The sequence below is a fragment of the Dendrobates tinctorius genome, unplaced genomic scaffold (genome assembly GCF_039654945.1).
Source record: "Dendrobates tinctorius isolate UK_male_01 unplaced genomic scaffold, ASM3965494v1 ptg000089l, whole genome shotgun sequence".
NCBI lineage: Eukaryota > Metazoa > Chordata > Amphibia > Anura > Dendrobatidae > Dendrobates > Dendrobates tinctorius.
Window position 1 is genome coordinate 22,172,830 of NW_027361757.1, and position 21,756 is coordinate 22,194,585.

At 42.5% G+C, this 21,756-nt stretch overlaps 1 protein-coding gene across 2 annotated transcripts in view; it reads right to left on the minus strand.

The window, feature by feature from the left end:
• The window catches only part of LOC141098264 (intelectin-1-like), a 106,528-nt gene that overhangs the window by 57,661 nt on the left and 27,111 nt on the right, over positions 1 to 21,756 (minus strand). Inside the window, exons 2-3 of one of the 2 annotated variants that reach the window (XM_073585898.1) lie at positions 5,765 to 5,948; positions 1,768 to 1,855 (exon numbers count right to left, since the gene is read on the minus strand). In XM_073585898.1, the coding sequence (XP_073441999.1) occupies positions 1,768 to 1,855; positions 5,765 to 5,812 (136 nt within the window). In that variant the 5' untranslated portion in view covers positions 5,813 to 5,948. The remainder of the gene's footprint in view (positions 1 to 1,767; positions 1,856 to 5,764; positions 5,949 to 21,756) is intronic. The other variant, XM_073585899.1, reaches the window with a different exon arrangement.

Consider the following 21,756-nt stretch of genomic DNA (forward strand, 5'->3'; position numbering starts at 1 on the left):
AGGATGTCAAAAAAACTTGATATTTTAATAAGGACCAGAGTCGAATATTTGACACAACTAACAGGATTATTGTTCCATTATTGTACTACTAGATGGAGGTCCGATGCTATCGCATCGGGAGGGAGGTTTTGTCACCATGGGGGCAGGCTTTGCAGTGTTTAGAATCTATCCCTCCATGTGCTCACCCACTTATCCACTCTCTCTTTCCCCATGTGCTGACTTCTGCCGTCTGTGCTCTCTTCTTTGACCTGTCTACCCCATGTGCTCTCCCCCTTGTCTGCTCTCTCTCTTCACCACTATGCTGTCTTCTTCCCTCATGTGTTCCGCCACCATCTTTGTGCAGACAGATAGCGGCGGTCACATTAAAACTGCACATGTGCTACTCCTGTACAAAGATGGCAGCGGTCAGTGAATCATTAGGCTGATCCCGGTGGCTGCGTGTTCGCGATGATGTTCCGCTGGTCGTACCGCACAACAAGAGGCTGCGTACATTGTATACAGTGTTTGTGTGTGTGTGTGTGAGTGGTGCGTACAGCATATACAGAGTGTTTGTGTGTGTGTGGTGCTTACGGTGTATACAGTGTGTGTGTGGTTATGGCGTATACAGTGTATGTGTGTGGTGTGTATGGCATATACAGTGTGTGTGTGTGTGTGGTGTGTATGGCATATACAGTGTGTGTGTGTGGTGTGTATGGCATATACAGTGTGTTTGTGTGTGTGTGTGTGGTGCATACAGAGTATACAGTGTGTGTGTGTGGTGCGTACGGCGTATACAGTGTGTGGTGTGTGTATGGCATATACAATGTGTGTTTGTGTGGGTGGTGCGTACGGCGTATACTATGTGTGTGTGGTGCAACGGTGTTCCGCTGGTGGTACCGCACAAGAGGCTGGTACCACCAGCAGTTTCCATATTGAGACACCCATCACTTGGGTGTCCCAATATGGCGGTCAGTGCACTTCTGCCGCTTGGAATTCTGGAATCCGGTGACATCTGGACAGAACAGGATTTGAAGACATTACAAGATAAGTATATATTAGATTATTGTACCTTTTTGCATGTTAATAATATTATGGTGCTTGTCCAGTGGGTGGACCCCATCAATGGCTGTGTATATAATGGGTTGCTTTTAAATGTTTTTAGTTTCTTGGCGTTGTGTTGTCTCTAATAAATTTTGAAATTTTGATTATTTTATTGGTGGTCTCTATATAAATGAACAAAGAAATTCAGCCCACCCCCAAGTGTTTTCCAAACGGCATCAGCACACCGAGCAGGGACCCGTCTCCAGCAGACGTATCAGATGAATACTTGAAAAAGAAATGTCCAGCTCCATGGTTAAAATACAAAGAATTTCTTTATTGTATATACATTAAAAATTCATGACATGGCTGCTATACTCACCTCACATCAAGGACAAAACCTATGAGGATCTGGACGCGTTCCGAACATTGAGTTTAAGAACACACAGTATTTGAAACGCGTCCAGATCCTCATAGGCTTTGTCCTCGATGTGATGAATATAGCAGCCATGTCATGAATTTTTAATGGATATACAATAAAGAAATTCTTTGGATTTTAACCTTGGAGCTGGACATTCCTTTTTCAAGTGTCTCTGGTTTATAGCATGTTTCTTGGCTTGTTTATTTGAGCCCTTACAACATCTTTAATTTAATAATATTTAATTTCATGTTCGATAATAATTATTTCACCAAGAAAATATATTTTATTATATGCATTTTACGTCAATATTTATTTGAAAAAGTACTCACCACATTTGTCACTATTCACTTCAGAAAGTAGCAAAGAGATGATTAAGATGCTGTACACTAGCATCTTTCCTTTTGATGTATGTAGAAACTAAAATTAAAGGCAAAGAAAACAAAGCATGTAATATGTATTAACATGAAACCCATCATAATTTTTCTTTTCAAATAATTTTATTGGTTTTCAGTAATTAAACAGGGTAAGGGAAGGAAGGTAGGAAGGGAGGAAAAGGAATGGGAAGTAAAGAACCTTGTAGAGGTACGGAAAAAATTTAAAACTAGAGAACCCACAAATAGGCATTAAATAGCATATAGCAAATAACAACATAAAAGGAAAAGAAAATCGCCAATCCTTATTATGGGGGTAACAATCTTGGAAGGAGATACAACATCCCGGTACTACAACGGCCATGTTTAGGCCTCAAAATATAATACCTCTTAATAGGTCTATTTGATATGGAATTTGTTGTTCCAAGTCTTCCATTTTTTTTGTATATTTGTGGATGTGATTGTTGTTAATCGCAAATCTGAGTTCTAAATCACTATGTTGGCCTATCTTATCAAGTATGTCCGAAAACTTAGGAACCTCGACTTTCTTCCACCATTGTGCTAGCATGGTCTTAGTCACTAAGAGGATGTGTATGATAATTTATCTTACCGAATCATCAAACTGAACTGTTCCATGTCTAATGAAAGAAGTGCTCTTTCAGGCGTAATTCTGAAGTCCTTAGCAATGAGGTTAATGTGCTGTGTGACCTGGAACCAGAGGTTTTTGATCTTTGAACAACCCCAAAATATATGGTAGAGGTTCCCTTGATGTCCACAGCCTCTCCAGCACAAGGAAGACAATTCTGTGTTAAAATGTGATAACCTTGTCGGGGTATAGTACCACCTATTTAACAATTTGAAATAACTCTCATGAAGACCCATTGATATGTTGGAATTGTAAGTGAATTTGATGGCATCGTTCCAATTCTCGAGACGGATATCAACACCTAAATTGGACTCCCATCTCTTCATGTATATGTTTTTGTGGCTCGTTATGTCCTTGACGACAGATCTATACAAGTTACGCAGACTCCAGAGGTTTTTATTTTTAAGGTTGCACAACAGTGAAGTTAGCATTTCATAATTTAAAGTCTTCCCTTTTATGATTTTCAAAATTCTGTCTTTCAACATGGTGTAAAAGACCAGCTCAGATGATGGTAGATTATATTTAGCCTTGATGTCACTGAATTTCAAGAGCTCCACTCCACTAAAAACATCCCCCACCTTTTTGATTCCAGATTTCCCCCATACCTCCGGCATCGGGAGATCATCCATCAGTGCAAATAAAGATAGAGGTAGTTTTAAGATTTGCTCTGCTTTTTTGATATTTTTAGTCGGCTTAATGAGTTCCCTCCAGGCTGAGATTATCGACCGAAATATAGGATGCGATGAGTTCGCACTGTGCTTTTGCAGAAGGAAGAAAAAGAAAAGCTTTTGCGTGGAACCTCTATCACTAGCATCTCTCTCCAAGCCATACCAAGCCGGATGTGTCATGTTTTCCATAAACCAGTGCCAGCTCTGTTTAATAAGTGAGGCCTGATAATAAGCGTAGATGTTGGACAGTCCTGCGCCCCCATGTTTTTTATTTTTATAAAGTAAGTCTGCAGATGTTCTTGCTTTCTTACCTTTCCAAATAAATGGTTGGATGAGCTCTTGAATTTTATCAATGGATTGGCGTGGAAAGCTAACTGGCAAAGTCCTAAATATGTATAAAATTTTGGGAAGGATAAGGGCTTTGACTGCCAGTATCTTCCCAAAAATGGAAGTCTCTAACTGAGCCAAAAAGGATAGATTGCCTGTAATAGTCTTTATAATGCTGTCTAAATTGGCCCTAACTGTGGCTTGGATTGATCCTGCTATTCTAATCCCTAGATAGACAATCTCTTTCTCCTCCCAAATGAACTGGGTTTGAGTCTTTATTTCGTTAATTTTGGATTGTTTCATGTTTAGAGTTATAAATTTGGATGTGGGTTTATCTTAAAATAGGATGCTCTAGAGAATTTTTCCAGTTCATCTGAAAGGGCTTTAATGGAATTTGTGGGATCAAGAAGTGTGAGGAAGAGATCATCTGCGAATAACCGGATTTTAAAATTTCGTGATGGCAGTTCAAAGCCTTTAATATCATTGTTTAATCTAATTTTTTCGGCTAGGGGCTCTATGGCAAGCACAAATAGAAGGAGAGACAGGGGCACCCCTGTCTTGTGTCATTAGTAATGTCGAACGAGTCACAAAAGGAAGTTGTTTGCATAGATCCTGGCACTAGGACCCGAGTATAGGGCGAAGACTGTTGATAGAAATTTCTCGTCAAAGTCAAATCTAGCGAGAGTTGTTTTTAAATATAGCCAGTTTAGTCTATCAAACTCCTTCTCGGCGTCCAGTGCCAGAAAAGCAGTTTCGGTTCTCAAATTGTTAGCTAAATTTATTAAGTTCAACACCCTTCTAGTCCCATCTGAGGCCTGGCGGCCCTCTGAGAACCCTATTTGATCATCCACCAACAGACGTGGCAGGATGTTTTTTAGTCAGTTTGCGATGATCTTTGAGTAGATTTTAATATCGCTGTTTATGAGCGAGATTGGCCTATAGTTCTGTATCCTCTCGGGGTCTCCCCCCTCCTTTGGAATCATGACAATTGTTGCCCCTAACATCTCCTTTGGGAAGGAACCCCAAGAGGCTGCCAGACCAAAGACGGAAGCCAAATGTGGAGCCAGAATTTTTTAAAAGGATTTATAGTATTCCCCAGAGAGGCCATCCAGCCCTGGTGATTTTTGGGACTGCAGTTTCTTGATAACGTCAACTATTTCATTCTCTGTAAAAGGGCTATTGACATAATTCAAATCCAGCTCATCAACTCTTGGTAAATCGATACTCTGTAGAAAAGAATCCACAAAATTTGAGTTAACCACAAGTGTTTGGGGGTTATCTTTCAGGTTATAAAGATTTTTAAAGAAATCTGCAAACGAGTTGACAATGTCCCTAGGGTGAATTTTGGGATCACCCGACGGAGATACAATCTTAATTATAATTTTTTTGATTCTTTCTCTTTTTAATTTCCTCATCATAAACTTAGTAGGCTTGTTGAGAGATGTATACGATTTATACCTTGATGCTTTGATGGCTGCATCGTATTCCTGGTAGATTTCAGATCTCAGACTCTGTCTGAGTCTCAAAATCTCAGCCTGGATGGTTTGGGAAGGTACTTTCAAGTTGGTTTGTTTTTTTTTCTAGATCATTAATATGGGCCTGTAGGTTTGTAATTTTTTCCCTATTTCTCTTCTTATGTTTAGAGAGGATCTGCATAAGGCATCCCCTCAGGACTGCCTTATGGGCATTCCAGACCGTGAACTGATCTACTTCACCAGATACATTTTTCTTGAAGTAGTTTAAGAGAACATTTTCTATCTCTTGCTTGTACTCTGGTATATAACAAGGCTGGGTTAAGTCTCCAGAGGAATGGCTTGTCAGAGGGAGGACCCACGAGGAACTCAGCGAGTACCGGGGTATGATCCGAGATGGTCTTTTGCATGAACCGTATATCTTTAATTTTGGTTAAAGTAAATATATTAGTAAGTAGTAGATCGATTCTAGATGCTGTCTTATGTACATCTGAAAAGTGAGAATACTCACGAGACGATGTGTTCAAGCAACGAAAAGCATCATAAAGCTCATTTTGAGTTAACCAGTTTTTCAAAGCTGGAACCCTGTGGCGAACTTATGAAGATGAATCAATGCTACTATCTGGGACAATATTAAAATTGCCTAGTAAGATCAGATCACCTGTTTTGACTTTGTCTATTTTTTTGATTAGCTTGTTCAAGAAACGAATGTGTCCCTTGTTAGGTGCGTATACATTCACTATTGTGCATGGCCTTTCATGGAGTAAGCATATGAGTATATGAAACCTGCCCAATGAGTCTGGTATCTCTTTGATGAGCTGAAAAGTAACGGTGCCACCTACCTGTATAATGACCCCAGCCTTTTTATTTGTGGACAGTGACTTGTACATGTGTGGAAAGTTCTTGTGCTGGAAGATCGGGTGTTGATCGGAGGTCAGTTTAACCTCCTGGAGGCATACCAATTCAGCACGGGTTCGGTTGATCTCCTTCCATACCGCATACCTCTTATTCGGACTGTTGAGCCCCCTAAGATTGTATGATAAGATTTTCATCGTTAGAGTGCAATATCAAAACAGAAAAATGGAAACAAGCAAAACAGTGAAATACAGAAAAAAAAATTAGGAACTTGAGCGTTCTCCTGGAGGACTCCAAACCGGTTGGTGTCTCACCTTAGTGTGGGGGAAAAAGTGAGAAAAAATTAAGTGGCAAGTTCCCACAGTGACATCAATAAACCGTAAATACGGGTCATAAGATACTCATATTCATGAAAAGGAAATTAATAGTATACACCATGTAAATTCGAACATAAGATAAAAATCAGTCCTAATCCCTATCCCTAAATGCTGGGTCATCCATCAGAAATTTAAGGAACTTCTGACCATCGTGTGGAGTGTAGATGAGGTAGTTTTTGTCATTCTACCAGACTAATAGCTTGGTAGGGAACCCCATCTATATGACACTCTGAGCTCTCTAAGTTTAGAGGTCAAATCTCTGAAGGACCTTCTTGCGTCCATTGTCTCTTTGGAGAAGTCTTGGAAAATCTTTAAATCTTTATGTGGCTCTGGAGGTGAACCTCTCTCTCTCTCAGAGATTTTAGAACCTTCTCTTTTGTTTCAAAAAAATGGACTCTGAGGATAGTGTCCCTAGGCTTTTCCTGTGGGACCCCTTTTGGACGTGGGAGGCAGTGTATACGATCAATATTTACTTCTAATTCTGTCAATTTTGGCGATAATTTTTTGAATACATTTTTAGTGTAATCTGAAAGATCTGCCTGGGAGACCGACTCAGGAATACCTCATATTTTTAAGTTATTTCTCCTGCTTCGGTCCTCCAGATCCGTCAATTTGTTTTTAATGGAAATAACCTCAGTTTTGAGGAGAGAATTTTCCTTTGAGAGGTAGACTATGTCCCTCTCCGCCTGTACCATCTTTACCTCATATTTCTCAACGTTTTAGCTAAGATTCCTGCAAGTTTCCTGTAGGGCCTTAGCCTGAGTCTACCCTATTTTTAGGGCATCACTGAAGGACTGGAAGAGATCCGCCATGAATCCTTCGGTGGCTTGTTTATTGGACCCCTTGTATTCCCCCAGGTTGATGGATGGAGGAGGAACCTCAAATGAAGGAAATGGACCTCCAGTGTCCCTTCTAGGCCTCTGTCTTTCAGGGCTTGTGTTTGGGGTATAGTCAGCTGAGACACTGTCGGAGTTCTCAGAAGAAAGACTCTTGGTGTTTTCCTGATTGTCTGGGCCCTACCTTTTGTTTGATTTGGAAGTGTCCATTTCCTCCGTGAGGAGCTGATTTGGAGGAGGAGTTTTAATGTGTCCCCCAAAATTTTTATTTTTTTGAATTGTTTCAGGTTGTATTTTAGGCAGTGTTTTGGTCAATGGGTTATTGATACCTGATCCCCCTTTTGCAGCTTTGATAGGTGCAAGGTTATGGGGTTGTTTTATATAAGGCGTTTTGGGCTCACCTCTTTTCAAAGGTGACCTAGATTTTGTGGGGCTTAACACATTAGGGATATCCTCATAGGATTTTGAATATGCCCCCAAATTGTGCCTCATCACCCTGTGTGAGCTATTATTAATTCTGCCCCTGCCTGACTGCATCTTAATTTGCCACGCAGCCTTCCCTGGCCTCAGATCTATGACCCTTTTAGCTTGATCAATCAGACAAGTTAAGTAAAATGGTCTAAAACAAGTTTCAGAAAAGGAGTCAACTGAGAAACCCTCAGTAAAAGCGCCAAAAGTCACACAATTCCTCAATAATAATGCAAGCAGTCCACTGTAGCTCTGATCCTTGCTTGAAGAGTGGATAATCCTCTATTATGGTGCACTGCACAGATGAGTATAGGGCACCGGGGCCACCAGCCAGAACCTACGATCACTATTGTGTTATAAGTCTGCGCTGCTGGTAAGTGCAGAATAGTCAGTATTCCTTTATTGTGTGGGGATAGTGAGGGCCCTCCCTGCAATCTACTGTATATCCTTCTCCTCAGTACTCTTGGGGATGACTTACCTGCTGCACCGCACAGTTCTGGGGTATAGCTGAGCCTGTAGTACCGGGGTCCACTTGCTGTGTGCTGCGAGGCCTGAGATGTCAGGTTTCTGCATCGCTGACAGGCTGGACACAGCTGGAGCTACTTCCCATTGAGTTCTATTGTGGCTGTGATCAGTGTGCAGCGTCTGGTTCTAGTGACCGGATTTCAGTTGTGCCTCACCTCAGCAGTTTTTAGTGGCTCCCCCGGTGCTAGTCGCCTCTGATCCGGTCCTTTATGAGGCTGTATAGCGCTGTTCTTGGCCAATTCCGGGGTATGGTCCTAGAAGTCTGGTGGTATCCCTCCGCCCTTCAGCTCCTTGGCAAAGAAAGAGTCCCTGCCGGTGTCTTTGCTTTCCTCTTCAGCGTGCCATGCTAGAATATGTCAAGGGAAGCTCCTCTGTCCCCACTAACCTCACCCTGATGTTACAGCAGTCAGAATTCAGCGGCACTCAGGTGTAATCAGCAGGGATGAACATGCAGGAGTCTGTATCCCTCCGCCACAGCCACACTGTTATCCTCCACACACTACAGACAGAAAGCTGTGCAGACAGTTGGATTTACATTGTACCTTACTGGGGGGGTCCAAATAAAGTCCTCAGTACCAATAATGATCCTCCAGATCCATCCTGGCTTCAGTAAAGCCTAGGCTGGCACTCCGGTCTCTTCACAGGAGGGCAGAGGATGTGGGGTGATGTCCCTCAGCTTCTGCTGCACCGCAGCCATCCAGACTTGTAAAAGCTTATTTCTTCAGTCCTCTTTGGACCAGAGACCTGCTTTTTGTCTCAAAATGGGCACCCAAACTTCATAAATAAAATAGGGTCCAGCAAGGTTATTTTGGTTAACGCTATGCACGCTTATTTTGTAGCTTTAGAATGTGACTTTGGGAGCTTAGAGCTCTTGCTGCCTACATGCTCAGAGCCCAGGCCACGCCCAGCCACCCATCATAATTTTTGACTAAGTATTTAAAATCAATATTAATGTATATATGTAAAATGCAGTGGGGAAAAAAGTGTTTGGTCAGCCACCAATTGTGCAAGTTCTCCCATTTAAAAAGGGGAGAGGCCTGTAATTGACATCATAGGTAGACCACAACTATGAGAGAAAAAAGGAGAAAACAAATCCAGAAAATCACCTTGTCTGGTTTGGCAAAATTTATTTTGCAAATTATGGTGGAAAATAAGTATTTGGTCATTAATAAAAGTTCATCTCAATATTTTGTTATATATCCTTTGTTGGCAATGACAGAGGTCAAACGTTTTCTGTAAGGCTGAGTTCACAAGTGGCGTTTTTTTCGCGTTTCTACGGCGGTTTTAACCGCGCGATTTTGCCGCGAAAACGCGAAAAATAAGCATACCATGCATTCCTATGGGATTCCGCAATGCTGTGCTAATGCTGCGGTTTTTACCACGGCGGAATCGCTTCGTGGTATAAAACGCAGCATGCTCATTAATTTCGCGGAATCGCGGCGATCCCGCACCCATAGGAATGCATTGTTCTGCTTACTTTCCGCATGTGGCTGTGCACACCATGCGAAAAGTAAGCAGAACATTTGCGGATGGTACCCACGGTCCGGAGGAGAGGAGACTGTCCTCCGGGCTTTAGGTACCATATCCCTGTAAAAAATAGAATTTAAAATAAAAAATATTGGTATTCTCACCTTCTGACGTCCCACACAGCCTTCCCGCCTCTCTCCACGCTCCCGGTCCCAGTAAGCCTTTGCGAGCGATGACGTCCATTCTCACAGGATCGAGAAGTCTCGCGGTCATTCGCGTGACGTCATCGCGAATGACCGCGAGACGTTGCGATCCCGCGAGAACGGATGTCATCGCGGTAATTGTCACAAAGGATTACTGGGACCGGGAGCGTTGAGAGAGGCGGGAAGGCTGCGCGGGACGTCGGAAGGTGAGAATAACAATATTTTTTTTTATTATTATTTTTTACATTCTATCTTTTACTATTGAAGCTGCATAGGCGGCCTCAATAGTAAAAAGTTGGTCACACTCGTCAAACACTATGTTTGACGAGTGTGACCAACCTGTCAATCAGTTCTCCAAGCGATGCTACAGATCGTTTGGAAAACGCTAGCAATTCTGCAAACTAATTACGCTTGCAAAATGCTAGTTTTTCCGCGGTAATTTAAAATGCGATTTTCCAGCGGAATGGAATTCCGGAATTCTCGCTGTAATTTCCGTGAGAGTTCCACTGCGTGTGAACCCAGCCTAAGTCTTCAGAAGGTTGGCACACACTGTTGGTGGTATGTGTCAGGGTCCTAACAGTGCCGGCGTACAGCCTCCGCTAAGCAGGGACTCACCTGTACCGTAGGGACCCCTGGGGACAAGAACAGCCGGACAACAAAGATGCACAGGACCTGAATGTAGAAGATTAGAAAGCCGGCACAGGACCTACGGTCATGTGAACGGTCATGTGACTGCAAGGGGCGGGGCTTAGTGTCCTGCTTTCAGAGGAGGAAGAAAACTCAGAGTCGGGCAAAGCAGAGGTCAGGCACAATACAGGCAAGCGAGGTACAGGAGGGATAAACAGACGGGAGGTCAGACAAAGCCAAAGGTCATACACAAGATATCAATACAGTACCAGGGATGAGACAGAGCGGATAGTCAGGGCCAAGCAGAGATCAAAAACTAAACAGACGTAGAAGGTACCAAGCAGAATCCAAAGCGATATCCAGAGAACAGACTGAGTCATACACAGGGAATCAAGCAACCAGAACACAGCACTAACACACTCAGGGGTCACCACACAATGCCAAGGGCGAAAGTATAACTGACGGGGGGATGGGAGCTTCCTGAGGCTATAAGAAGCCTCCCCAGAACCAATGAGAAGCCACCCTAATAGGTCCCAGGTGTGCAGGTGAGAGTCTGCATTGCGATCAGAACATTAACCCCAGAAGTGCCTGTCACCCAGCACTGGTATCATGACAGTATGTTGGCTCATTCCTCCATGCAGATCTCATCTAGAGCAGTGATATTTTGGGCCTGTTGCTGGGCAACATGGACTTTCAACTCTCTCCAAAGGTTTTCTATGGTTTAGAGATCTGGAGACTGGCTAGGCCACTCCAGGACCTTCATATGCTTCTTACGAAGCCACTCCTTTGTTGCTCTGGTGGTGTGCTTGGGATCATTATCATGCTGAAAGACCCATTCACGTTTCATCTTCAATGCTCTTGCAGATAGACGGAGGTTTTCACTCATGTACATGGGTAAGTCGTCCTACAGAGAAACAGCCCCAAAGCATGATGTTGCCACTCCCATGCTTCACAGTAGGTATAGTGTTCTTTGGATGCAACTCAGCATTCTGTCTTCTCCAAACACGACAAGTTTTGTTCCTACCAAACAGTTCTACTTTGGTTTCATCAGACCAGATGACATTCTTCCAATACTCTTCTGGATAATGCAAATGCTCTCTAGCAAGCTTCAGATGGGCCCGGACATGTACTGGCTTAAGCATGGGGCATGTCTGGCAGTGAAGGATCTGAGTCCCAGGCGACGTAGTGTGTTACTGATGGTAGCCTTTGTTACGGTGGTCCCAGCTCTATGCAGGTCATTCACTAGTTCCCCCGTATGGTTCTGGGATTTTTGCTCACCATTCTTGTGATCACTTTGACCCCACGGGGTGAGATTTTGCGTGGAGCCCCAGATCGAGAGAGATTATCAGAGGTCTTGTATGTCTTCCATTTTCTTATTATTGCTCCCACAGTTGATTTCATCACACCAAGATGCTTGCCTATGGCAGATTCAGTCATTCCAGCCCAGTGCAGGGCTACAATTTTGTCTCTGGTGTCCTTCGACAGCTCTTTGGTCTTCACCATAGTGGAGTTTGGAGTGTGATTGTTTGAGGTTGTGGACAGGTGTCTTTTATACTGATAACAAGTTCAAACAGGTGCCATTAAGACAGGCAATGAGTTGAGGACAGAGGAGCCTCTTAAAAAAGAAGTTACAGGTCTGTGAGAGCCAGAAATCTTGCATGTTTTTAGATGACCAAATACTTATTTTCCACCATAATTTTCTAAATAAATCTTGCCAAATCAAGCAAGGTGATTTTCTGGATTTGTTTTCTCATTTTGTCTGTCATACTTGTGGTCTACCTATGATATCAATTACAGGCCTCTCTCATCTTTTTAAGTGGAAGAACTTGCACAGTTGGTGGCTGACTAAATACTTTTTTCCTCACTGTATGAAAATAAGTAATTAAAGTGTATCACCCAGTTTACAGAGGGAACCTTAATTATAGGGGGGATCTAAATACACCTCTAGAACCAGTACTGGACACCTCCACAGGGAAATCTAATATTACTAAGAGAGCACTTAAGCGTATCTTCACGATTTTAAATTTAAATCAACTTATTGATACTTGGAGATATCTTTTCCCTACCTTAAAAGATTTCACCCCATTATTCACAAGCACAGTCGTCGTATAGCCACATTGATTATTTTTTCCTACCATTTCAGTCAATCCCGTTTCTAAAAGATGCACAAATATTCTCTAATGTGCACTCTGACCATTCTATTCTTGTAGTCAAACTGGTGATAGGACACAGACCCCAAAATAATACTTGGAGACTAAATGAGTCCTTCCTGTCTGAACAGTCCTTTAAGGATAAAATAAAGAAAACGTTAAATACATATTTTGAGCTTAACACACACAAGACAATATTCAGTTCCCTATTGTCTGGGAAGCGCACAAGGCTGTAGTAAGGGGGGAGATGATTTCATTAGCCTCACATCAGAAAAAATTAAGACAAACAAATTTAGATACCCTTTTTAGGGAGATTCAATCCCTTGAAAAAGACCATAAACAATCACAGAACCCTCAAACTCTAGCTCTTCTGACACAAAAGAGACAAATTCTGAGAGACATGATGAACAAAGACTCAATAACATTTTTTACAAAATGGAAGCATAACATTTTTGCCCATGGTGATAAAGTGTCAAAGTTCATGGTCTCTCTGATTAAAAAGAGAAAAGCAAGGTCACTTATCTATGCCCTCAAAAGTTCGAATGGAACTAAAATTACAAACCCGGATAGTATAGCAAAGGGCTTTCGAGATTATAATACCTCTCTCTACAATTTACTTCCCTGCGAAAATATTTTGCAACTTGAGAATGACTGACATAAACAAATTTTGCACTCAATCAACCTACCAAAGCTCTCTGATGACCAACAACTCAGGTTGAGTATTCCCTTTACTGGGCAGGAACTCCAGTCGGCCCTGTCGAGGTGTCCGATGGGCAAAGTACGGGTCCGGATGGTCTACCTGCCTCCTACTGCAAAACCTTTCAAGAGATCTTAAGCCCCCACCTTCTGAAGTTGTGCAATGAACTGCTAGTGGGAGCAACCTTCCCGAAACAGACGCTGGAAGCACATATCTCATTGATTCATAAAGAGGGCAAAGACCCTGAGATGTGTAGCAACTATAGACCAATCTCTCTATTGAATAATGATCTTAAATTTTTTGCAAAAATGATTGCCAATAGAATAAGTCTGATTTTAGATACGCTGATTTTACCAGATCAAGCGGGCTTTGAAGGGGGCAGGGAAGGCAAAGACAATTCAGTAAGAATTCTATACTTGATGCAACATGCCCGTCTGCACCAGAAACCCTTAGTACTAATGGGAAAGGATGCAGAGAAGACGTTCGACAGGGTTGACTGGACTTTCATGCAAGAGACTCTTTTGAAATTTGGTTTCCCCTTGTCATTAATTAATGCTATATTTCAAATGTATACATGTCCAACGGCAAAAGTTAGGGTTAATGGAGACTTATCTGCACCGTTTGAGATAAGAAATGGCACCCGACAAGGTTGCCCGCTCTCACCATCTCTACTTGTTCTGACTATTGAAACTTTGATTCAAAGTATAAGACAACACCCAGACATTGAAGGGGTACAGCTGGCAGGGACATCACATGTTGTAGCAGCCTTCGCAGACGACTTGTTATTTCTATTACCTAACGCGAATAGAGAAATTCCAGCGGTACTGGAAATGTTTGAAAAATTTGGTGATCTCTCGAATTTCAAAGTGAATCTTGATAAGTCAGAAGCGATGAGTATGAATATCCAAAATTCATCCCTTCAGGACATCAAATCCAGATTCCCGTGGAACTCGAGCCACATTAGTTATCTAGGAATTAAACTAAGCCCCCACTGGCACTCACTGTTTACACTTAACTATGTACCATTACTTAATGCTACTTTGGAATCGATCAAAACATGGAGGGCACCTTTTGTATCATGGATGGGACGCAATAATTTATTAAAAAGCTTCATCTTACCCAAGTTCAGCTATGTTTCCTGAATGCTTCCTATTCAAATTCCTGCCACCTTTTTCCAAAAGGTGCGCTCCATTTTTGGGAGGTATATATGGAAAATCTCCAAATCTAGACATAATTTTAAGACACTATCGCTCCCTCGTTCTAAAGGAGGCATGGGAGCTCCTGATCCACAGAGGTATCAAATAGCAGCGACGCTGTCTCTGGTAGTTGACTGGGCGAGAAACTACGAACATAAATTATGGGTACAGGTAGCAAAGGAATCAATATCAATACCGATCTCCACCATACTCCACGCATCCAAGGAATTTATCTATAAATTAGACGTACTCAATGCTATTACTAGGAATATAGTGCAAACTTGGGCGAATCATTCGACTTCACAAATGCCACTCCCGTCACCTTTAGCCAGAATTGTGGACTTGCCGGGATTGTATCTGGATAAGGTCAAAACTAAGTCTATTGACTCCTTGCACCAAATTAGAGATGAAATAGGATTTTTTTTTGGCAGAGGGCACCCCACTCCCATTACCAGATTTACAAACTAAGTTCCCAAATTACCATCTAAATTTTCTTAACTATCAGAGACTCAAAAATGCCATGGAATTGTATTTAAAACCTGGAGTCCCAACCAGGAGATTAACAGTCTTTGAATCATTAATAACCCAGACCAAATGCCCAAGAGGTATACTGGCAAAATTGTACCAGATACTCATGACCAATTCAATCTCTGTAAAAAGAGCGTATATACTGGCATGGGAGAAAGAACTGGGCATCACACTGCAGGACTGGGAAGTTGAACATATATATAAAAATTCATATGGCCTGTCCGGATGTGTGAGAGTCCAAGAAAACTCCTATAAGATTGTTACAAGGTGGTACATCACTCCAGTGATAACACATAGATGGTATCCCAATATTCCTCCAATTTGCTGGAGATGTGCTACAGATAAGGGAACATTCCTTCACTTATGGTGGTCTTGCAATATGATAACGCCATTCTGGGAAGGTGTCCTGAAAATTATCACTAAATTGTGCAAGCTTACAAAACCTCTACAACCGAATCTTATTTTCCTAAACTGGTCCAGTGATTCCCAGCAAACAAAGTAGAAATCCTTATTGTTATTTCTGGTGGCGGCAGCTAAATTACTTATTCCTCCAAAATGGCGCTCCCAGAGTTGCAGGTGCACTTCAGAGTGGATACAAAAAGTAGATCAGTTGTACTATATAGAAGAAATAGTCACATATACAAACCTCTCACATGATAAATTTAGGGAAATTTGGGCTCCATGGATATCATATAGAGAGTCTGATGAATATTACGACTTCTTCAAAGATAGTAAGTTGAAAGAGTCAAGAAAATGGTCTTCCTCTTATACTAACACTAGACCAGATACTAAGGCAATGATAACACTATCCCTGAAATCCTTCTGGGATAGTCTGAATTTAGGCGTCATTCCGCCCCCTCCCCAGCCTTGGGGAACATTTCTATCACTCCATTCCTATCTTCTGTTTATTCTTTTTATATCTGTATTTTATACTGTTTTGCTTTTAGAAATGTATTTAAAAGAATTAGTTTATTACGGTATATATGAACGAATATGATTAAGGTCATGCATTGTATATTTACCTATGATTATCGACAAAGGACTTTCAATACTCCATTGTAAAACTATATACATTTCAAAGAATGTTCTTTTTTGTTTTGCATTTAAAAATCAATAAAAAGATATTAAAGTGAATCTCTCACCTTTAGAAATGCTATTTATCTGCAGATTAAAAATTGACCAGCAATTTCTCATTTTTGCAACACCATTTTATTTTTAGAGATCACATCACATTTGAAGTCACTTTTAGGGGTCTATATCATAGTAAATACGCAAAAGTGAGATACCCCTCAAGGTGCTCAAAACCAGATTCAAGAAGTTTATTAACCCTTCAGGTGCCTCACCGTAATTTTTTGAATGTTTAAAAAAAATGAACATTTAACTTTTTTTCACAAAAAAAATTACTTCAGGTCCAATTTTTTTATTTTACCAAGGGTAACAGGAGAAATTGGACTGCAAAAGTTTTTGTGTAATTTGTTCTGAGTACGCTGATACCTGATATGTTGCGGGGGAACCACTGTTTCAGCGCATGGCAGAGCTCAGGAAGGGAGGAGCGCCGTTTGACTTTTTCACGGCAATATTGACTGGAATTTAGATCAGACGCCATGTCACGTTTGGAGAGCTTTTGATGTGCCTAAACAGTGGAAACCCCCCACAAGTGACCCCATTTTGAAAACTAGACCCCCCAAGGAACTTATCTAGATATGTGGTTAGCACTTTGAACCCACAAGGGCTTCACAGACGTTTATAACGTACAGCCGTACAATTAAAAAAACATTTTTTTTCCACAAAAATGATCTTTTCACCCCTAATTTTTATTTTCCCAAGGGTAACAGGACCCCAAAAGTTATTGTGCAATTTGTCTTGAGTACGCTGATACTCCACATGTGGGGTAAGCCACTATTTGGGTGCATAGCTGTGCTCGGAAGGGAGTAGCGCCATTTGACTTTTTTGGCTGGAATTTAGATCGGATGCCAAGTTGCATTTGGAAAACCCCTGATGTGCCAAAACAATGGAAACCCCCCACAAATGACACCATTTTGGAAACTAGACCCCCCAAGGAACTTATCTAGATGTGTGGTGAGCACTTTGAACCCCCAAGGGCTTCACAGAAGTTTATAATGTACAGCCGTAAAATTAAAAAATCATATTTTTTCCACAAAAATGATCTTTTCACCCCTAATTTTTATTTTCCCAAGGGTAACAGGACCCCAAAAGTTATTGTGCAATTTGTCTTGAGTACGCTGATACTCCACATGTGGGGTAAGCCACTATTTGGGTGCATAGCTGTGCTCGGAAGGGAGTAGCGCCATTTGACTTTTTTGGCTGGAATTTAGATCGGATGCCAAGTTGCATTTGGAAAACCCCTGATGTGCCAAAACAATGGAAACCCCCCACAAATGACACCATTTTGGAAACTAGACCCCCCAAGGAACTTATCTAGATGTGTGGTGAGCACTTTGAACCCCCAAGGGCTTCACAGAAGTTTATAATGTACAGCCGTAAAATTAAAAAATCATATTTTTTCCACAAAAATGATCTTTTCACCCCTAATTTTTATTTTCCCAAGGGTAACAGGACCCCAAAAGTTATTGTGCAATTTGTCTTGAGTACGCTGATACTCCACATGTGGGGTAAGCCACTATTTGGGTGCATAGCTGTGCTCGGAAGGGAGTAGCGCCATTTGACTTTTTTGGCTGGAATTTAGATCGGATGCCAAGTTGCATTTGGAAAACCCCTGATGTGCCAAAACAATGGAAACCCCCCACAAATGACACCATTTTGGAAACTAGACCCCCCAAGGAACTTATCTAGATGTGTGGTGAGCACTTTGAACCCCCAAGGGCTTCACAGAAGTTTATAATGTACAGCCGTAAAATTAAAAAATCATATTTTTTCCACAAAAATGATCTTTTCACCCCCCAATTTTTATTTTCCCAAGGGTAACAGGACCCCAAAAGTTATTGTGCAATTTGTCCTGATTACGCTGATACCCCACATGTGGGGGTAAACAACTATTTGGGCACATGGCAGAGCTCGGAAGGGAAGCAGCGCCATTTGACTTTTTTGGCTGGAATTGAGATCGGACGCCATGTCGCGTTTGGAAACAGTGGAAACCCCCAACAAATGACACCATTTTGGAAACTAGACCCCCCCAAGGAACTTATCTAGATGTGCAGTGAGCACTTTGAACCCCCCAAGTGCTTCACAGAAGTTTATAACGCCCGGTTGTGAAAATAAAAAAATCATTTTTTTCAACAAACATGATCTTTTAGTCCCCAATTTTTTTATTTTCTCAAGGGTAACAGGAGAAATTGGACCCCAAAAGTTGTTGTGCAATTTGTCCTGAGTACGCTCATATCCCATATGTGGGAGAAAACTACTGTATGGGCACACGTCGGGGCTCGGAAGGGAAGTAGTGATGTTTTGGAATGCAGACTTTGGTTTGATGGAATGGTCTGCGGGTGTCATGTTGCATTTGGAGAGCCTCTGATGTGCCTAATATGTTGAAACCCCTCACAAGTGACCCCATTTTGGAAACTAGACACCCCAAGGAACTTATTTAGATGTGTTTTGAGCACTTTGAACCCCCAAAGTGCTTCACAGAAGTTTATAACGTAGAGCCATAAAAATAAAAAAATCATATTTTTTTCCACAAAACTGATATTTTTGCATCCAATTTTTTATTTTCCCAAGGGTATCAGGAGAAATTGGACCCCAAAAGTTGTTGTACAATTTGTCCTGAGTAGGATGATACCCCATATGTGGGGGTAAACCATTGTTTGGGCGCATGGCAGAGCTTGGAAGGGAAGGAGCACCATTTGACTTTTTCAACGCAGAATTGGCTGGAATTAAGATCAGACACCATGTTGCGTTTGGAGAACACCTGATGTGCCTAAACAGTGGAAACCCCCCAATTCTAACTACAACCCTAACCCTAACACATCCCTAACCCTAATCTCAGCCCTAACCCTAGCCCTAACCCTAGCCCTAGCCCTAACTCTAACCCTAGCCCTAACCCTAACCCTAATGGGAAAATGGAAATAAATACTTTTTTTTAGTGTTATTATTTTTCCTTAACTAAGGGGGTGATAAAGGGGGGTTTAATTTACTATTTATGGTGGGTTTTTATGTTTGGCAGTTGTCGCACGCTAAAAGACTCTTTTTATTGTAAAAATAGTTTTTGCATCACCACATTTTCAGATCTATAATTTTTCCGTATTTTGACCCACTGAATCATGTGAAGTCTTATTTTTTGTGGAACGAGTTGACATTTTTATTGGTACTATTTTCGGGTACGTGACTTTTTTTGATCGCTTTTTATTCCGATTTTTGGGACGCAGAATGAACAAAAAACAGCATTTCATTAATTTCTTTTGGGGGGTGCGTTTACACCGTTCCATGTGTGGTAAAATTGATAAAGCGGTTTTATTCTTTGGGTCAGTATGACTACAGCGATAGCTCATTTATGTCTTTTTTTATGTTTTGACGCTTTTATGCAATGAAAGCAATTTTATATAAAAAATAATTATTTTTGCATCGCTTTATTCTGCGAGCTATAACTTTTTTATTTTTCGCTGATGATGCTGTGTGGCAGCTCGTTTTTTGCGGGACAAGATGACGTTTTCAGCGAAACCATGGATATTTATATGCGTCTTTTTGATCGTGAGTTATTCCACTTTTTGTTCGGCAGTATGATAAAGCATTATTTTTTGCTTTGTTTTTTATTTTTAAGGGGTTCACTAAAGGGGTTAACTAGTGGGACCGTTTTATAGGGCGGGTTGTTACGGACGCGGCGATACTAATTATGTGTACTTTAATTGTTTTGTTTTTATATTTCCAAAAAATGAATTTATTAGGGATTTTTTAAATTTATTTATTTAGTGATTTTTTATAAACAATTTTTACACTTTTTTAAACTTTATTACTTTGTCCCAGGGGGGGACATGGGGACATCACTGTTTTGTGTCAGATCGCTTATCTGACACTTCACACAGCGCTGTGTCAGATCAGCGATCTAACAGGCACTGCAGCAGGCTTCCTCATGCCTGCTCTTAGCAGGCACTGAGGAAGCCACCTCCCTGCAGGCCTCCGAAGGCCCCCCGTGGCCATCTTGGATCCAGGGGCCTGCAGGGAAGGAGCAAATCTCGCTGCGCTGGGGGTCTCAGGGAAGCAAGGAGGGAACCCCCTCCCTGCCAATGCTTTTCTAATCCCCTGGTACACTGCGATCATGTTTGATCACAGTATGCCGAGGGTTAATGTGCCGGGGGCGGTCCATGACCGCCCCTGACACATAGTGCCGGGTGTCAGCTGTGATAATCAGCTGACACCCAGCCGCAATCAGCGGCGCTCCCCCCGGGGGGTGCTGCTGATTGCGATGATGTACTATCCCATCCCCAGTCATATGGACTCGGGTACCGTGGACGGGATAGTACATCAGATGTCAGAAAGGTGTTAAAGGGAACCTGTCAGCAGAATTGTGCTCAGTATCCTACATATACTGTCAGGTTGGCGCCATTATACTTATTAAAATGATACCTTGGTGATGAAATCTGTCTTGTGTTTGTGGTTTAATCTTTATGTGTAGTATACAGTTAATGAGATTCTCGTGCTTTGGGGCAGTCTGTGGGCGGGGCTTTATGTTGTGCTCTGCTTACATATTCATCCTTATGGGCTTATGATAGGTCACTGATCCCTCACTTGTAGGGAAGGTGACCTGACGGACGGACGTGTCAGAATGGAGAAAGATAGGTATGCACAGTGTAGGTAGGTGTCAGTTATTATAGAGGGGAAACAGCTAGGAAAGTGTAGTGGACGTGCAGTACCTTGGGTGGACATTAGATGGCAGGGAGGAGTGTGAGCAAAGGACTTTACAGCAGCTTAGGGCTTTAGAAACCGTTGGTCATGGGGGGCGTGGTGACAGTTAGAGTGACAGTTTCAAGGAACCGGGAGAGTTATAAATACTGAGGGAGGGTTCCAGAAGGTTCCAGTCCCCAGGGGGAGCTCAAGTGACAGGAGGACTACGACAGTCTGTGCACTCTGAGGAGAATCCAGACCAGGGGGACTGAGGAGAGAGGACGTCAGAGGGGTGGTCCTGACAGGAAATGACCACAGTTGAGACGAGGTACTGGGTGTAAGACACCGTATGTGACACGACGACTGAGCAGTAGAAGCGCTGTTGGTTAATGGGCATAAGGCGGCCACAGTGACGGAACTGTCAGGAGCGTCGACAGTAAAGGAGGGGACGGTGTGTGCAGACACGTCTCCAGTGTACGGTGTGAGAAGCGGCTCTGGAAACGGAGGGCCGCGAGGTGTGCCATCAGTCGGACGGCAAGTGAAGAAATAAACTTGGACCTGTTGCACCCAGAATCTGCCTCCATCGTGTCTCTGTTGTCATCTCTGCGCGGTATAAAAGTAGGACCACCCTCCCCAGCTCGGCACCCCACCACCGACACTACATTTGGCGTAGTCGGCAGGATCGACGCCGCTAATACCTCATCTTCTGCGGCAGACCTGCCTCAAAGACTGGAAAAGGACTTGGACTACTCTGTTTGGATTACAATTACCTGTGGATTACAAATGACCTACCTGTGGAATACAAATGGGAAGCGCTGTGGCGGATCTGTGTGGCCAGCAGAGGATCCGGGGCGGTACCAGGGACTGTGCAGTATGGCGGTGTTGCTTCAGCGCAGAGGAGAGGTCCGGGTGTTTGCAGTTGTGTTGAATGGACTGGGACCCCCTCCAACGTACCCCAAAAGGAAGCAGTATGTGCCTGGAGATCGACGCTTCCATATATTGGACCCTGACAGGAGGGTGGAGAGGCCTGCCGACACCTCACCTCACAGAGGGAGTGGCACAGAAGAAAAACTTGGCTGCGGCTGTCTGATGCCATTCGAGTGCTGCCC